The sequence below is a fragment of the Leiobunum rupestre genome, chromosome 3 (genome assembly GCF_980474605.1).
Source record: "Leiobunum rupestre chromosome 3, qqLeiRupe1.1.hap1, whole genome shotgun sequence".
NCBI classification, from domain to species: Eukaryota; Metazoa; Arthropoda; class Arachnida; order Opiliones; family Sclerosomatidae; genus Leiobunum; species Leiobunum rupestre.
Genome location: NC_143386.1, coordinates 60,582,327 through 60,600,136, shown reverse-complemented (window position 1 = coordinate 60,600,136; position 17,810 = coordinate 60,582,327). Strand labels below are relative to the sequence as shown.

Genomic DNA, 17,810 nt, shown 5'->3' with positions numbered 1-17,810 from the left:
ATTGGGTTTAAATCTTGACGTCTCAATACCTTTTTTAAGCTTAGATAGCTAATAAAATGTTTAAAGGTTCTTATTGAGAGCGGCTTCAAATATTGTATTTCCTATTCCAATTTTGTCTTGTCTTGCAGAAAGTTTAATTTTGAAATATATTTTTATTAACTAATTTTCGCAAATATACTGATTATTTTAAGGTATATTAAAAACAAGAATGCATTTTTTTCTAAATTCCACTTAGTTTTAGGGATAAAATACCCTTATTTCAATTAATTCGGATTAATATTTTCGAGAAAGATTTCAATTTAAAATTTTTATCGTTTTACTTTTTATTAGTAGAAAAAATCCTTATTGAATTATTTAAGATTGATATTGTTCAAGATTTCAATTTTCTATGTTTTAATTTAAATTTTCAATGTTTTAATTTCCATTTTCAATGTTTTAATTTCCATTTTCATTGCTTTAATTTCCATTTTCAATGTTTTCATTTCCATGTTCAATGTTTTAATTTCCATTTTCATTTTTTTCATTTCCATTTTTAAAGTTTTCATTTCAAGTTAAAACGTTTTCATTTTCATTTTTGTTTTAATTTTCATTTTTGTTTTAATTTTAATTTTTGTTTTAATTTTCATTTAAATTTTCAATGTTTTAATTTTAATTTAAATTTTTAATGTTTTAATTTTCATTTAAATTTTCAATCTTTTAACTTTAATTTTTGTTTTAATTTTCATTTAAATTTTCAATGTTTTAACTTTAATTTTTGTTTTAATTTACATTTAAATTTTAATTTTTGTTTTAATTTTCATTTAAATTTTCAATGTTTTAATTTTCATTTAAATTTTAATTTTTGTTTTAATTTTCATTTAAATTTTCAATGTTTTAATTTTCATTTCCATTTCCAACGTTTTAATTTCAAGTTAAAACGTTTTCATTTCAAGCTAAAACGTTTTTATTTCAATTTTCAATCGTTTCATTTCAAGTTAAAACGTTTTCTGTTCAATTTAAAACGTTTTCATTTCAATTTCCAACGTTTTCATTTCAAGTTAATACGTTTTCATTTCAAGTTAATACGTTTTCATTTCCAGTTAAAATGTTTTCATTTCAAGTTAAAACGTTTTCATTTCAAGTTAAAACGTTTTCATTTCAATTTAAAACGTTTTTATTTCAATTTAAAACGTTTTCATTTTCGTTTTTGTTTTAATTTTCCATTAATTTTTCCATGTTTTAATTTTCATTTTCATTTAAATTTTCAATGTTTTAATATTAATTTTTGGTTTTAATTTTCATTTAAATTTTCAATGTTTTAATTTTCATTTAAATTTTCAATGTGTTAATTTTCATTTAAATTTTCAATGTGTTAATTTTCATTTAAATTTTCAATGTTTTAATTTTCATTTTTGTTTTAATTTTCATTTAAATTTTCAATGTTTTCGTTTTCATTTCAATTTTAAATGTTTTAATTTTCATTTCAATTTTCAATGTTTTCATTTCCATTTCAATTTCCAATGTTTTAATTTTCATTTTCATTTTCAATGTTTTAATTTTCATTTTCTACGTTTTCATTTCAAGTTAATACGTTTTCACTTCAAGCTAAAACGTTTTCATATCAATTTAAAAATCTTTCATTTCAAGTTAAAAAAAATTTCATTTCAAAATAAAACGTTTTCATTTCAAAATAAAACGTTTTCATTTCAATTTTGGAAATTTTAAATTTGATTTTGTTTATAGATTAACTTTAATTTGGTAAACTTATCAGCATTCAATTGGAAGTCACTTCACGAATTTGACGAATCCTTCGTGTAATATATTTAGTTTCTACCATCATTTATAAATCTTCCAATTTTCGTATTTCAGAGCGTTTTTCTAATAAGCTCTGGGCAAAAACCGTCTCAAGGTCTCCGCTTGCAAACTGGTTTTTAATAACGTGGCACGGTCGTCCACGGGTGCCCCTTTGTTTTTAGCGAAAGTGCTCCGCAATTCGATACAATAAAAGAATGTAGGTAACCCGCGCTAAATACGGAGGTTAAGCGCGCCCTAATAAACACGTAATTAAAACGCGTAGACGACAAGTTCTTCTAAAACCCAATAAAAATTTTATAAGTTTAAAACTCTATACTAGAGAGATTAAGGGGGAAGAATACAATAAAAGCCTCTTTTTCGTTCAAGCTGAACGTTTCTGTTTTAACAATTACAGAATTGAATTATATTTTTCTTATTAGGCTGAGCCTTCCTCTAGTGCTTGAAATAATTTTGATAATTCTAATATCAATAGTTAACGAGATATAAGGTCCTAACTAAAGGGTAGTTTGGGCGCTTGCTCAGCCTGTTTAGCTCCGGGGGTCCGAATTAAAACGTAATAACTTAATTACTTTTAAATTTAAAATTGTCAAAATTATTTTAAGCACTAAACAATAGGCTGTTCTACACTTTATAACTCGAGCTTAACCTCTTCATTGTTTAATGTTTCTATTTCATAACTAAAGTCAAGTAAGTCCAAAAATTAATTTTTAATACACAGTTATTAAAATTTTAAATCTTTAGTAATAACAACAGTAATGTAATAATCAAAACAAATTGTAAAAAAATGTTTGGATTATTTCATTACACTTTCTAATGTAATAATACTAAATTATTGTTATTTAAAAAAATAACGTCTCGCCACTTGCTTGATTTTTGTTCTCAGGTAGCGTACTTCAAAAACCGAATTTTTCATGAAATTAAACCCGACGATAAATGCCCAAATATCTTCAATTTGGATCAATTATAATTAACCCATTTTTTAAATTTATAAATAGGCTTTTTAAAATATTTTTGAATAAAATTATCGGGTTTCAAAATTCAACGTTTTTTTTGTATTACGAAACATTTGGTAGAATTTCAGGAAGTTTCAACGAAAAGAAATTTAAACAATAATGTTTTTGACAAATTGACATTTCTACTACCCTCACAATTTTATTTTTTATCTCGGCAGAATTTTTTATTGTTTCGTAAGAAAGCTGAACTTTTTCTGTGATTGTTTCGCGCGGCTCTATCGTTTGTGTGGTCGAAGAATAGGATCGAAAGGCCGATTGCAAACCACTGGGCTACTTAACTTAATTGGCTTATTGAAAATATATAAAAGAAACGAAATACTGTCCCTTTTTTTTAACAAACAAACTTAATAAGTTATTCTTTTATTTTGACTGTCTAGTTTACAGGTGAATAGGCATTGTCAATATTTTAAAAACCGGTTGAGCGTTTAGATGATGTGCTTGGCGCTGAGGTATGGGGCTCCGACGAGGCCGGAGTTGAGGAGTGGGGATCCGTAGAGGCCGGCGTTGAGGACTGAAGATCCAACGAGGCCGGAGTTAAGGAGTGGAGCACCGTAGAGGCCGGAGTTGAGGAGTGGGGAACCTACGAGGCCGGAGTTGAGGACTGGAGCGCCGTAAACGCCAGCGTTGAGGACTGGGGATCCAACGAGGCCGGAGTTGAGGAGTGGAGCGCCGTAGAGGCCAGCGTTGAGGAGTGGGGATCCGTAGACGCCAGCGTTGAGGAGTGGACCAGCGGAGTGGGTGACGACGGTCTTGCTGGTAGCGGCCAATGGAGCGGCCAAGGCGATTGGAGCGGCAACAGCGACTGGAGCGGCGGCGGCAACGGCGATTGGAGCTGGAGCGGCGGCGACTGGTCCGGCGTATGGGGAGGCGATGAGGGTGGCGGCTGGGGCGGACAGGGCGGTGCCTGGTTCGTTGGTGTGGACCTTGGCGCGGAACCCGGCGGCGTCGGCGACGTAGCTGACGACGCGTTGGCGTCCGTCGATGTCGGCGAGGTTGTAGGAGCCGACGACTCCGTGGGCGGTGCGCACTTCGGAGCGGCCGTTGGTGGCGCCCAGTGGGTCGACTACTTGGTGGCTGAAGGCGGCGTTGCCCAGAGTGTCTTGGCTTTGTTGGGCGACGCTAACGCCTCCGGTTGTGGCCACGACTCCGGCGTAGGCGGTGGCCAACATGGCGAGAACGACGGCGTACTGTTTTCAAAAGACAAAAACATAATAATTAAATTTTAAATCGCAGTAAGTTCGGCTATAGTCAGTATTTCATTCTTAAAGTATTTCATTCTGATAATATTATTCTACAGGAACTATTTGGAGTAATGAAATTGGCAAACAGATTAAAACTCCTGTTTTCAGAAAAAAAATTAAAATTATAATAATTATATTTTAATTTGCAGTAAGTTCGACTAGCGTCGGTATATTTGGTTATAATATCAAAAGTATTTTACTACACAATATTTACCGCGAAAGTGGAAAAATCCTAATTTTGGTCAACTAGTAATAGAATAAACTCAATGGGTTAATCTAACAAAATTACGATTAAAAAGTTCTAATTTTCCTATTCTCAATCCTTATATGTTAAGCAATTTTTTGAAAAGTTTAATAGGGTATCTAGTGAACCAAAAAAGCACCACTTTAAATCCTTATAGATTAGCTAGTAAAATCCTTACTTGGAATGCCATTTCTGAAGTCGTGGAATTGTTGCGAGCGCAAGAACGAGTGTGTCCTCAGCACCACCGGCTCCGCTTTATATACTCGAGCTGGACTTTTGACGCCCAGAAGTCACACCCAAGACAGCCCAATTGCAAAGGTATATAGACATATTTTTGGCGACCTCCAAATTATTTAATTTCCATCGATACAAAGTTCTTATAAATCCTTTTCAAATATGTCTTCCCTTTTTGGAAAAAGTTACAATCCCACTCTCTCTCTTGCGCGCGTTTTTTGCGCGTTGTCTTTTGGGAAAATCACCCCTCAAAAAGTGGACGACCTCGACGGACATAAAAAAATGGTATTATCGCTTTGAATCCAGTTAAGTTGTTCAAATTTTTTTAAAGGGTTGGGTTTGCCCTTTAGCGTTAATTAATTATTCTTTTAATTTACTGTCAGTGCCACAGTCACTTTGGTTCCCTCCCGTTTGGTCGTTGTGTCCACTTCAATATTTTCAAAATTGGAATACATGCTTTTTTTTCGGTTATTTTGTTTTTTCGATTTTGGCATATCTAGATATGAAATTTATCATGGCAAATGCAAAAAATTCAATAAATTTTAGGCTTATAACTCCTACAAAAGGTTTAAGAAAAATATAACATTGCTAAGGTTTCTTATCCGATTCAAATGACGAAATACAAAAATCCTCGATTTTTGTCCGATTTTAATGAAATTTTTACCATAGCTATGCCTTGTAGACGTTAACGGTAATAGTGAGTGTAGGGAGCTGTTGGCTCGCGTGACATGAAGGGCTTGCTACCACCCTCTTACCACTCTCCTACGCACTATAACCCGGTCACCTGTTTAAAGGCATTATAAGTCGCTAGATCACTTGAGCATAGCTGATTATTATTATCCTGAAGTCCGAATTTCTAAATTCCATCTATGGTCTGTGATATTGGACTCTATTGGAGGTCAAAGTTTATATCTCCCATTTTATTAGATTATTTATTAGATTATGGATTTAATTATTATAATTTATATATAATAATAATATAATATAAAACTCGACAAATTGAAATTTTAAAATTTGATGTGCAAAAATAGGTTTCTTAAATGATGCTGTTATAGCAAATAAATTCATAGTTTTCTCATTTATATCGTTTATTAGTCAGTTTACAAATGCATTTCTTTAACTAGGTGCTAGAGACAACGTCGTTTTTACACACCAGCTCTTATTAAAAATAAAAAAAAATACCTTTAGAATTTGTCCCACAAGTATTTGCTTTAAAATACTTATTTATTTTAGAATATATCCTACATGTAGGTATTTATCAATAAAAGTTCTATATAATTTTTTCTGAAACATTTTGGAAATGGTTATATGGGTGGGTTTATTTTCCAAAATTATTTCGGGTGACCTTTTCGAGTTCCGTGTTCGTTTCACATTTCGATAGGAATAAATTTCAAAATTTCACTATCTACTTTTTTCCCGAAACCAAATTAAACTAATATTTAATTAAATCAGTTATTTTCACAAATGTGCGTGAAAATTCCTTAAACGAATAAACCGAAATTTTATTGTTAATTTAAATTGTACCAAGTTAGTCATTTCGAAATTTTATCCTTTGAAATATAGCATCTACTTTTGGTAGAAACCAAATTAAACTAATATTTAATTAAATAAATTTTAATTTTTTTCATAGTGTACGTAATTCCTTAAACGAATAAACCCACGTTATATTCTCAATTAAATTGTACTAATTTAACCATTTATTTAACTTCAGGCGTTAATTTTGACGGAAGTCGCAGCTGCGTACAATTATACGACCTTTGAGAAAAATAAAGAACATGAATGAAAGTGTAATTACAATTCCATTAATTGTTATTTGAAAGAATGACGTTTTTGGCAAGGTCGCTCGTTATTGAATTGAATTCCCAATAACAAAACCGCTTTTCATTTCGAAGAATTTGTTAAAGTGGTAATTATCTTTTAATTTTCTTCTGAAATCTATTTTTGATAGCGTTACCCAAGTGTCATTTATAATAAAAACAAGTGGCCGCGAGGCAAATTACACTTTTGAGATCAAAGCTCCAGTCAAGAATATCTTTATTTCTATTAAGGGAGAAGGACTATTTTGGCTTTGCTGCCAATCGCCCTAATTTTAAAAAATTATTAAAAACTTTATTTAAAGGATAAAACTCACATTTTGTTAGGAGACTAACTAACTAACTAACTAACTGGCAACCTTGTCATTTGAAATGATTTCAAAGGACCTTTGCATATTTAAAATATGAAGATATTATATTATTAAATATAATATTTCTATAGTAATATCAAGAATGTATTTATTTTTAATCAGGGAGAATGAATATGTCGAGATTATTTTTAGCGTTTCTCCAATTCCACCCGTTGGGCCCCCCGGTATGCTCCTCCGCTTTAATAAAATCAAATAATACTGCAATCTCATTGGTTCTTAAAAAATTACGTTTTTCGACGAGATTAACGCTGCTGCGAGGACGCAAAAAATAAGACCGCCTCCTTTTCTCCCCCCCCCCCCTTAGCGTGACGGGGTTAGGGCCTCAACGTGTCCGTCGATAGTCTCGACATATACATTCTCCCTGAGTATAAATAAATACATTCTTGGTAATATTATGAATATTATGTTAACGGTAATAGCTAGTTAGTGTAGGGAGTTGTTGGCTCGCGTGGCTCCTACGCATTGTAACCCGACCCAGGGCCGTGCAGAAGGGGGCAGGGGGGGCAAAATCCCCGGGGCCTGGGCGAAAAGCCCATGAGGGACTTGTAGGGGGGCCCGTAGCTGTAGGGCCCATCGAAGAAGTTCAAGGGGGGTGCAAATCAAGATAACTTGGGAAACGTTCTCAGGGCTCGATAGGGGTGCAATTCGAGGGGCCCGCGAGTAAATTTGACCCCGGGCCCCAGGATCCCTCTGCACGGCCCTGACCCGACCATCTGCTTAAAGGCGTTATAAGTCGCAAGATGACTTGGGCCTTAGGTGGTACGATTTATTGTATTATATTATTTATCTCTATATCATAACCATGGTTAACATGTTTAGACTATAAAAGTAAGAGCTACCCTCAGATAAATCAATGACATCACTTGCGACTGCGCAAATGGTAATCGAGAATAAAGGAATATTCAACTAAGTGACAAATGTCTTTTACTAATGCTCCCCCATTTGGTTAGACGTGTATTCAATTGAAATATTAAATGGTAGAAATATACTTAAAGCACGGCATAATAATTCTGAATTTAATTTCACTAAATATAGATGGCGTTATGATAAACAACAATTAAAATTTTAAAATTTCGCAAACACGTAAGTAATATTTTAATACTTTTAAAATGTTTTAAACACGTTAAATTAGTTTTCTTCATGAAATATAAATAGCGCTCTGAAGATCAAAAGTTTTAATATTAAAATTGTTTGCACTTGACATTTTTCAGGTCGATGTTGTAGTTAAACAGATGCTCTAACCAAAAAAATCATACTTCTACATGATTATCCAAATTAATAGATTAATCAGGTTTTTAATATGAACCTGGGAAAGTAAACACTTACCAGCCGGCCAGCCATTCCTAGTAAATCTATAACGTTGGAACTCAAAAGTAAAAAATGTTTTCTTTCCAAGGTGAAATATGGTTAATGCTTATGCAACTAATTATTTGAGAAGGTATAGCCTCCGCTTGCTATTAAATTCCAGAAATTTAAATTTCGTGACTATATTATTGGACTTGACCATGAAAAGCGTGTTCAGTTAAAGGGTTCTTTTTACTAATTTCTTTAAAATTTAAAAAAATCACGGTTTTATAAAATAAATTGTAGAACTTTATACAAATGAAATTAATTAAGATTCTTTACACTTTCTACCCAAGGTTTTTTGATTAAAATAACTATTTTATTTAAATGTTAATACTGCAATGAATCTACTAGGCAAAAAATGTCAAATAATTGATAATTTTAAATAACTTGATTTTATTTAAATTGGTTGATTACTATTTTCTTCAATGAAATTATGCAAATGAACCAACTAGTTTTTATACTTGTCAACAAACTTAGTTACAAGAAGTAACTCCATTTAATTCAGATTAGTTAACGTTAAAAACAAGAAATCAATCATTAATTTGACACAAAATAGTAATTTAAAATATCAGATTTAATTTCAATCGTATTTTTTTCTTTAATTTCAATCGTATATTTTTTCTTTAATTTTAATCGTTTATTTTTTCTTTAATTTTAATCGTATATTTTTTCTTTAATTTCAATCGTATATTTTTTCTTTAATTTTAATCGTATATTTTTCTTTAATTTTAATCGTATATTTTTTCTTTAATTTCAATCGTATATTTTTTCTTTAATTTTAATCGTATATTTTTTCTTTAATTTTAATCGTATATTTTTTCTTTAATTTTAATCGTATATTTTTTCTTTAATTTTAATCGTATATTTTTTCTTTAATTTTAATCGTATATTTTTTCTTTAATTTTAATCGTATATTTTTCTTTAATTTCAATCGTATATTTTTTCTTTAATTTTAATCGTATATTTTTCTTTAATTTTAATCGTATATTTTTTCTTTAATTTCAATCGTATATTTTTTCTTTAATTTTAATCGTATATTTTTTCTTTAATTTCAATCGTATATTTTTTCTTTAATTTCAATCGTATATTTTTTCTTTAATTTCAATCGTATATTTTTTCTTTAATTTCAATCGTATATTTTTTCTTTAATTTCAATCGTATATTTTTTCTTCAATTTTAATCCTATATATTTTTCAAATTCTATATTTTTTTAATTTTACCAAAACATTCTCTAAATTGTTTCTTTATTTTACAAAAACCACAAAATTTATAAAATCCTATAAATCCACTACAAATTTCCTATTTTTCCTGTAAAATCTTTTGACTTTTTCTGGGGTTAACTATTAATTTTAACTACCACAAATTCTACTGAACTCCGTAAAATCCGCATAATTTTTTCCAAAATCTATATCTAATTGTAATTTCAACAAAAATTAATCTATATTTTTTATTTTTTTTCCAAAAATCACTAATAAAATCCTATAAATAAACTTAAATTTTTCTATTTTTTCTACAATTTTTTTGAATTTTTTTATTGCAACAATTTTTTTTACCTTACAAAAAATTATCCTTTAAATCCTATAAATCGACTACAATTTAATGTTCCCCATTATTCCAATAAATGTTTTTGACCTTTTCCGTGGTCTCCCATTAATATTAACCACCACGTATTCCAATTACCGTAAAATCAGTGAATTTCTGGCAAAATTCCCCGCGACATTAGAATTCCGCAACGATAAATCTAAAACGGTCGTGTTTCTGTCAAGTATTCAATTTGGGGGCCACCGCTAGCGTATATTGTCTATATCACTACACCCTGCTAATATTTATAGAGACATTATTTTCTCATTGTGATCGGCTCATTTGGGAAAAGAAAGGTGAACCAGTTTCGCCAAAACGTAGATTCCCCAGTCTGTTCCTCAACCTGACCTCTAAATATTAATCTACTGAAATTGTCCTCCGGGGTGCTTCGGAACACGTACGTTTTGTACCGTGAAGACGGTAACGTGTTGTATTCCATTTGGGGGGTGCACCTTTAACTTATCAATCAATGAGGACTCTAGCTGCTGTACCCCTCCCATGGGTGTGACTGTTGGATTCGGTGTGGGCCCCGCTATATAAAGGACCGCCGACCACTCAGTCGATCACATTTAACCATTCAGTACTCTAGTCTTTTAACTAAGATTTGACTGATCCTACACCAGTAGCAATGGCATTCCAGGTAAAATTGCTTTTCAATCTGTTTGCCAATTTCATTACTCCAAATAGTTTTTTTTTAATAATATTATCCGAAGTAAATATTTAAGAGTGAAATTTACTTTTCATATTATAGCCAAAAATACTGACTCTTATCGAACTTACTGCGATTTAAAATTTAATTATTATATTTTTTTGTCTTTTGAAAACAGTACGCCGTCGTTCTCGCCATGTTGGCCACCGCCTACGCCGGAGTCGTGGCCACATCCGGAGGCGTTAGCGTCGCCCAACAAAGCCAAGACACTCTGGGCAACGCCGCCTTCAGCCACCAAGTAGTCGACCCACTGGGCGCCACCAACGGCCGCTCCGAAGTGCGCACCGCCCACGGAGTCGTCGGCTCCTACAACCTCGCCGACATCGACGGACGCCAACGCGTCGTCAGCTACGTCGCCGACGCCGCCGGGTTCCGCGCCAAGGTCCACACCAACGAGCCAGGCACCGCCCTGTCCGCCCCAGCCGCCACCCTCATCGCCTCCCCATACGCCGGACCAGTCGCCGCCGCTCCAGCTCCAATCGCCGTTGCCGCCGCCGCTCCAGTCGCTGTTGCCGCTCCAATCGCCTTGGCCGCTCCATTGGCCACTACCAGCAAGACCGTCGTCACCCACTCCGCTGGTCCACTCCTCAACGCTGGCGTCTACGGAGCTCCACTCCTTAACTCCGGCCTCGTTGGATCCCCAGTCCTCAACGCTGGCCTCTACGGTGCTCCACTCCTCAACTCCGGCCTCGTTGGATCCCCAGTCCTCAACGCTGGCGTTTACGGCGCTCCAGTCCTCAACTCCGGCCTCTACGGCGCTCCACTCCTTAACTCCGGCCTCGTTGGATCATCAGTCCTCAACTCCGGCATCTACGGATCCCCACTCCTCAACTCCGGCCTCGTTGGTGCCCCATACCTCAGCGCCAAGCACATCATCTAAAGCTTTAATCAAAAGGACGCTTTGTATGTCATACTTCGCTACTATCAGTCACATCAAACAAAAAGAGAATAAATTATTTTCTCCTAACCATTAATTATTGTTGCTGTTTATTTTAACGATATCTGGGGCAAAGTCAGCGAATCGTCTTAATTAACTCCGCGTGTTGAAGGGTGGTTTTTCTTTTTAAACGTTCTAATTAGTCTAATTTGAATATCGATAGATTGAATATAATATGGCTTAACTGCTCTTTCCAATTAAGCGCTAGAGAGACAGATGCATTCTGTGAAGTAGGTTAAACCCAGCCCTTCGAACCAGTTCGACTGTTGAACAATAAGAAGATATTTATTTTACGGTGGGATACTCTCACAACCCACGACCCATTATCGACCGGGGTCATCGAGTTCTTAGGATTAATTAATTTACCGAAATGAAACTAATTAATTCTTAGAAAAAGTTACTCTTTAAATCGATTAAATTCTATTCTCTGACCGACATTGTCTGGTCTAGTTTTGTAAATGTTCTTAAGGAAGTTTGAACTAAATGTTCAAATCTTGCGCCAATCAGCCCTAGTTTAAATATTCCCTTTAATAACCATATAAACGTTCCAACAATACACTTACAAGGAGAGTACCCGAGTTGTTTATTGCAGATTTTGTTCAAAGTCGGGCGTAATGTAGACCTATATGAGACCTCAAAAGGAGACGTTGCACTACCCATTCGATTTGAAATGGCCCCCGAAAATGTTTTTCACCACTTAAAACCAAAAAACTAAATTTAAAAAAGCATAGGATTTTATCGGTTAAAATCACGAAATGGGTAATTTGGACCACATTTAGGTAAATTGTAATCAAATTTGAGTAAATTGGAACATTTATGGGGTAAAATTGTAACACTTTTTGGGTAAAATAAGTGGTCAAAAACATTTTCATGGCAAATCGAATGGGTAGTGCAATGTCACCTTTTGGGAAATTTAATACCTCATATAGGTCTACATTACGCCCGACTTTAAACAAAATCGGCCATAAACACCTCGGGTACTGTCCTTGTTAGTAGATTTATACATTTGCATAGAAATTGGATAAGACTTAAGATATCCATAAGATAACATGGGAAAAGGTATTTCTAATAAGCGACGAGCGTTACAAGTTAGGTCGGTTTAATTGGTCTATTTGCATTACAATTGGAAAAGACTTAAGATATAGCTTTGGAACTATACCACAGTTTCTCAGTTTCTCCAGTGTCACTGTGCAGTTTGAACAGAATCTGCCATTTAGTTTTGTTTCCCTTCAACCTATATAACAATGAAACTAGGTATGCTTTGTAGATAAGGGTATTTATGAACTGACAGTGCAACAAAGGTTATTGAATTAAGCGGTGGAGTTGACGTCAGGTCGGGTCATCCACAGGGACAAGGGTCAAGAATGTGGACTGCTTTTTTTTCTTATGTTCGACCCCGTAGTCATAACCCTCTCTTAGTTTTGTCGTCTTAACCGTATTCATTAATGACTAAGCTTTTTAATTTATAGGTTAAGCACCACGTTTTTGAACGCGTTCCACGAATTCAGGGCCGTCTTAAGGAATGGGCTAAATGGGCTACAGCCCAGGGCCCCCAGCCAGTTTTGGGGCCCCGGAAAGGTCAGCCATACCGCTTCTACTCTAGGGATAAGTTTTTAGATGGTTAAATATTATTTATGCTCATTTAATATTATGTATCTTTTAGTTACGTCTAAAGTAATTTGACTCATCGCGTATCATACGGTACCTACAATTTCTAAAACCTAACAGCGAGTCACTGTCAGTAAAAATCTTATTTTCAGTAGGCCTATGTTATACTTTTGAAATTAAAAGTTTTGGTTTGATTATTGCGTAGTTGAATTTAGACAACGGACATACAAAGGCTGACCGTTTGGGATCGAAAAGGTCTTAAGAAATAATTTAAGCCAGGGCCCCAAAAGGTCTTAAGACGGGCCTGCACGAATGTGTTCTAGACGTTAGCCTCGTGGACACGTACTACTTAATCGTTCTACAAAATGAAATCTAATCGAAGTGCGGGAATTAGAAAAGTGAAAACGTTCGAGAACTTTCACTAGATGTTAGATAAAAATGCAACCACCAATTAGTTTGAAGAAATAATGATTTGACCTAGAGGCGTTCTGAAGGACGTTGTATTATTAGGTGAACAGGTATTTGACGGCTCGCTCTTCTAAACCTTTCAACGACAGCGCAAATATTTCCGTATTCCCCCCCCCCCCCCGCCTTCGGGACATGTACTTCTTAATTAATTCTAAATAATGATCTTAACCTTCGAAAATGGAGCGAAAATTCGCCGGATTAATACTATCGCTGTTCTGGACAAATGAGAATTTGAAAATTTAAAATATATTTATTCGCTTGTTTTTTCCCCGGAAGCTATGCTTTGAAGTTATTCTTGATACGATTTATATCTTAAGAATATATTAAAAAAAAGTCTTCTAATTGATATTTTTGACCAAGCCGCCGGTTTTTTTAATAATTAAGAGCGAATGTGAGCTTTTTTGTCCCCTGATAACCGCAGAAATCACCGTGTTAATTGCTAATTGGAATTTTAATCGGTATAATATTTAATATTAATTGCTCTGCCGTGTAAGGAGTGTATTTAATTTTTTTAGGAGCATGAGGATAATATTGAGGAATCTCCGAAAAGTATATTTGTCGAAAATAGTATTTTCCTGTAATTTCTGAAAGTCATTGGGGCTTTCGTGATCCTTTCGCTACGAATCCGGGTTATCATTTATCGATTCTATTTCAAACCGTTCAATCTGTGATAATTGCAGTCTGAACCGTCCGATATTCAGCATTCTAAATAATCCGATCCGTAAAAATTCGTTCAACCCGTTCAATAAATTTGAAAGCAAAGTTTTCAAACCAAAGATTTAATATTTTTAAATATGGGAATTTTTAATCGTTTTAAAAACACTTCAATACTTTGAAACTTCAATACTTTGAAACTTCAATCCGTTCAAACTTCAATACTTTGAAACTTCAATCCGTTCAAAATTCAATCCGTTCAAGAAATACATGGGGATTTTAAAAATACATGGGACATTTTAAAAATACATGAGGATTTTTAAAAAACACGGTAAATTTTAGAAAAGACAGGGAATTTTAGAAATACATTGGGAGTTTTAAAAAACACGGTGAGTTAACACGATAAATTTTGGAAATACACAAGAAGATTGGGAAATACACGATAATATTTGGGGTAATATTCGGAAATATTTAGGGTAATATTCGGAAATATTTGGGGTAATATTCGGGAATATTTGGGGTAATCCTCGGTAATATTAGGGGTAATTCTCGGAATATTTGGGTTAATACTAGGGAATATTTAAAAATTAATTTTATTGTACATTATAACGTGATATTATCACTAACCAACGGCGATTATTTAGTATTACCAAGAAAAGTGTCCTCAAGAATACACAAGTGGCTGCCCGGTAGATTTTGGATTCATACCAGAAATACTCAGACCAATATTGGCGTCGTAGATTCAACTAACTTCTAACTACGTATATTTATGGCGACACATTTAAGGTTTCTTCATTATTTTAAAAGAAAATTGTAAAACAATGCCCTCCTTAACTTCACCATGCAAATTATTTCAACAATATTTTGAAACATATTTACTCTTATCCAGATTCCGCCATCTTCAAAGTGTTCAAACTTGAGCAACCAAATGAAGCGACGCTCTGAACGGCGACCAACTCATCCTCGATTTGAAACATTACGCCAAGTGAAATTCATCAATTTAACAATAACCTTTCTAGACGCGAACGCGCGAGAATAAATTTTAATATTTCAACTCATTAAAATTAGAACGGCATCGAAATCTTGAAACAATTTCGACAGCATCTTGGCCTTCGTAGATAACGGTATAACGATTTTTTTAAATAATTCTTGAAGCCAGCCAATTACTTCGATCAAGACCAGTTCGAGGCATCATTACCGCTTCCCTCGCCATCAAATCTTCCGACATCCGAAACGCTTACAAAAACTCGCGTTAATTATACGTACTATTATCAGGAATTTGTAATTATGGCCAAAAATCCGGACAACCTTAATATTCGCGTATCAATATACACTTTTAATAGGTAATTGATACCTTGAATGACGGGGTTGAAAGTTGTTCCCGTAGCCCCGACCCCCTCCTTAAAAGTCTGCCGACAAACATTTGAGCAAACTATAACGAAATAGATTAGACAAATTAAAATTTCTTAAAAGTGTTGGGGGGTTTTCAGACTGACTGGACATTTTTTTTTCCTTTTACTAATTAATACGGATTATAACGGGCAATATTTTGGGTATAAAAGATCCTGGAATCGTGGTCGAAGTCATCAGTCGTCTTCGGCTCCTCTTGGAATTAACTAAGAAACATTTCGATTCATCCGGAGACATGGTTTTCAAAGTAAGAAGTTTCTTCCGTATTTAAACGACGAAGTTTTGGGTGACTTTCTAACCGTTTTCGGGTTGGTATTTTTAGGTAGTCTTTTTCGTGTCTTTCGTCGCCTTGTCCCAAGCCGGGTACTACGGAGGAGCCACTCCTTGGTGGGCCGGTGGTACCAGTACCGGATCCAGATCCCAAGATGTAAGATTTAGGAGAGGGTATTGGGTTGAATGTTGTTGGGTTGGTGTAAACGTTGTTTTCGCGTCTTATTTAAGCCAAACGGTAACTATAACTTCAACTACAACATCAACGACGCCCAAGGAGGTTCCAACGAAAGGCGAGAGACTGGAAGCACTGGAAACATTGCCGGTTCCTACAGCATCAACGACCCAGACGGCAGACGTCGTAGTGTCAGCTACACCGCTGACGCTTCTGGGTTCAAAGCTACCGTGACCACGAACGAACAAGGAACCGCTGCCAGCTACCCGGCCGATGCTCGATACAGCTCTCCGTTCGCTCTGCCAATGGCTCCAGTTGACCCCAACAACCCTTGGTCGGTCGCCGCATCCGCAGCCGCTGGAAACTCCGCCGCTGGACCTTGGGCTAGTTCCGCTCCTGCTCCGGCCCCATGGGCTCCCTCTTCCGGTTCTGGTTCTGGTTCTGGTTCCGGATCAACTACTTACTCCGCTCCGGCCTCATGGGCTCCCTCTTCCGGTTCCGGTTCTGGTTCTAGTTCTGGTTCCGGCTCAACTACTTACTCCGCTCCGGCCTCATGGGCTCCCTCTTCCAGTTCCGGCCCAGCTACTTACTCTACCAACATTCTTCACGTTCCTGGTCCAGGAGCCCCGGGACAAGCGTACGATCCAGCCGCAAACGCCGCCACTGCCGCCAACGCCGCCGCTCAAGCTAAAGCCGAAGCCATTATTAACGCTCAAATTCAAGCTCAAGCTGCCGCCGCCAAATCCGCCGCCCTTCAAGCCATCCAAGCTCAAGCCGCTCAGGCCCAAGCTCTAGCTGCCAAAGCCGCCGCTGCCCGTGCCGCTCAAGCTCAAGCCGCTCACGCAGCCGTCGCCAAGGCTCAAGCTTCCCAAGCTGCGGCTCAAGCTAAACACGCTGCCGCTGCCCAAGCCGCCGCCATTCAAGCCAAGATTCAAGCTTCCCAAGCTGCGGCTCAAGCTAAACACGCTGCCGCTGCCCAAGCCGCCGCCATTCAAGCCAAGATTCAAGCTCAAGCGCAAGCTTCCGCTCAAGCCGCCGCCGCTCAAGCCAAGGCCCAAGCTGCCACTCAAGCCGCCACCAATCAAGCCAAGGCCCAAGCTGCCGCTCAAGCCGCCGCCAATCAAGCCAAGGCTCAAGCCGCCGCTCACGCTGCGGCAGCTCAAGTCAAGGCTCAGCTCGCCGCTCAAGCCGCGCAAGTTCAGGCTCAAAACGCTTTGGCCAAAGCACAGGGCGCCGCTGCAGCCTCTTCCAACCCATGGGCCATGGCCAACCCATGGTGGTAAACGAGCTTAATAGGTTTAAATTTTTAAATTCTTTCCTAATGTTTTTGTGTTTTGAAATTTTTGAATTTGGTTTGTTTTGTTCTCATTTTAGAAAGTCCATTGTTAAGTTTTGATATTGTTAAATTTGATTTTACTTCTTTGTTTTGTTTTGTTTTGTTTTGTTTAGTTAATTAATTGGGAGTTTTCGTCTTTTGTTACTATAAAGTGAGAACCTTGTCCTATGCCATAATCTGGATTGTTCTCAAATGATATATTTTTTATTGTATATTGTTTTAAAAAAAAGATACTATGTTTTATAAATAAACTGCAACGATGAAAAGTAAAATTTGATTGTTCTCAATTAAATTGAAAATCAGACATTTTAAAGTTATTGGAACGATATTGGAAAAGTCGGCCAAATGAACAGAATATAAGGCCGACTACTCTTTTAGCCGAAATTCTGGTCGGTCAATTGAGCCGCCCATTTGTCCAACTGCTCGTTTGGCCGACTGCTCATTTGACCGACTGCTCATTTGACCGACTGCTCGTTTGGCCGACTGCTCATTTGACCGACTGCTCATTTGACCGACTGCTCGTTTGGCCGACTGCTCATTTGACCGACTGCTCATTTGACCGACTGCTCGTTTGGCAGACTGCTAATTTGACCGACTGCTCATT

The 17,810-nt window shown here is 36.0% G+C and overlaps 3 protein-coding genes across 3 annotated transcripts; 2 read left to right on the top strand and 1 right to left on the bottom strand.

Annotated features, from left to right (window-relative positions):
* Positions 1–3,143: 3,143 nt before the first annotated feature.
* Positions 3,144–4,639, bottom strand: LOC149953531 (uncharacterized). The gene is made up of 2 exons (XM_090170271.1): positions 4,471–4,639; positions 3,144–3,994 (listed from the first exon to the last, which is right to left on the bottom strand). Exons 1-2 carry the CDS (start codon positions 4,480–4,482, stop codon positions 3,233–3,235), a joined length of 774 nt encoding a protein of 257 aa, XP_090026397.1. The 5' UTR covers positions 4,483–4,639; the 3' UTR covers positions 3,144–3,232.
* Positions 4,503–11,302, top strand: LOC149953530 (uncharacterized). The gene is made up of 2 exons (XM_090170272.1): positions 4,503–4,610; positions 10,467–11,302. Exon 2 carries the CDS (start codon positions 10,485–10,487, stop codon positions 11,226–11,228), a length of 744 nt encoding a protein of 247 aa, XP_090026398.1. The 5' UTR covers positions 4,503–4,610; positions 10,467–10,484; the 3' UTR covers positions 11,229–11,302.
* Positions 11,303–15,618: 4,316 nt separating this feature from the next.
* On the top strand, positions 15,619–17,153 carry LOC149953529 (uncharacterized). The gene is made up of 3 exons (XM_090169830.1): positions 15,619–15,672; positions 15,748–15,852; positions 15,927–17,153. Exons 1-3 carry the CDS (start codon positions 15,661–15,663, stop codon positions 17,151–17,153), a joined length of 1,344 nt encoding a protein of 447 aa, XP_090025956.1. The 5' UTR covers positions 15,619–15,660.
* Positions 17,154–17,810: the final 657 nt, after the last annotated feature.

What these genes read in the sequence shown, in the direction of transcription:
- LOC149953530 (XM_090170272.1), top strand. Translation starts at nt 10,485, where the DNA reads ATGTTGGCCACCGCCTACGCCGGAGTCGTGGCCACATCCGGAGGCGTT.
- LOC149953529 (XM_090169830.1), top strand. An exon ending in CCGGATCCAGATCCCAAGAT is followed by an intron (nt 15,853 to 15,926) that starts GTAAGATTTAGG and finishes GTCTTATTTAAG; the next exon opens with CCAAACGGTAACTATAACTT.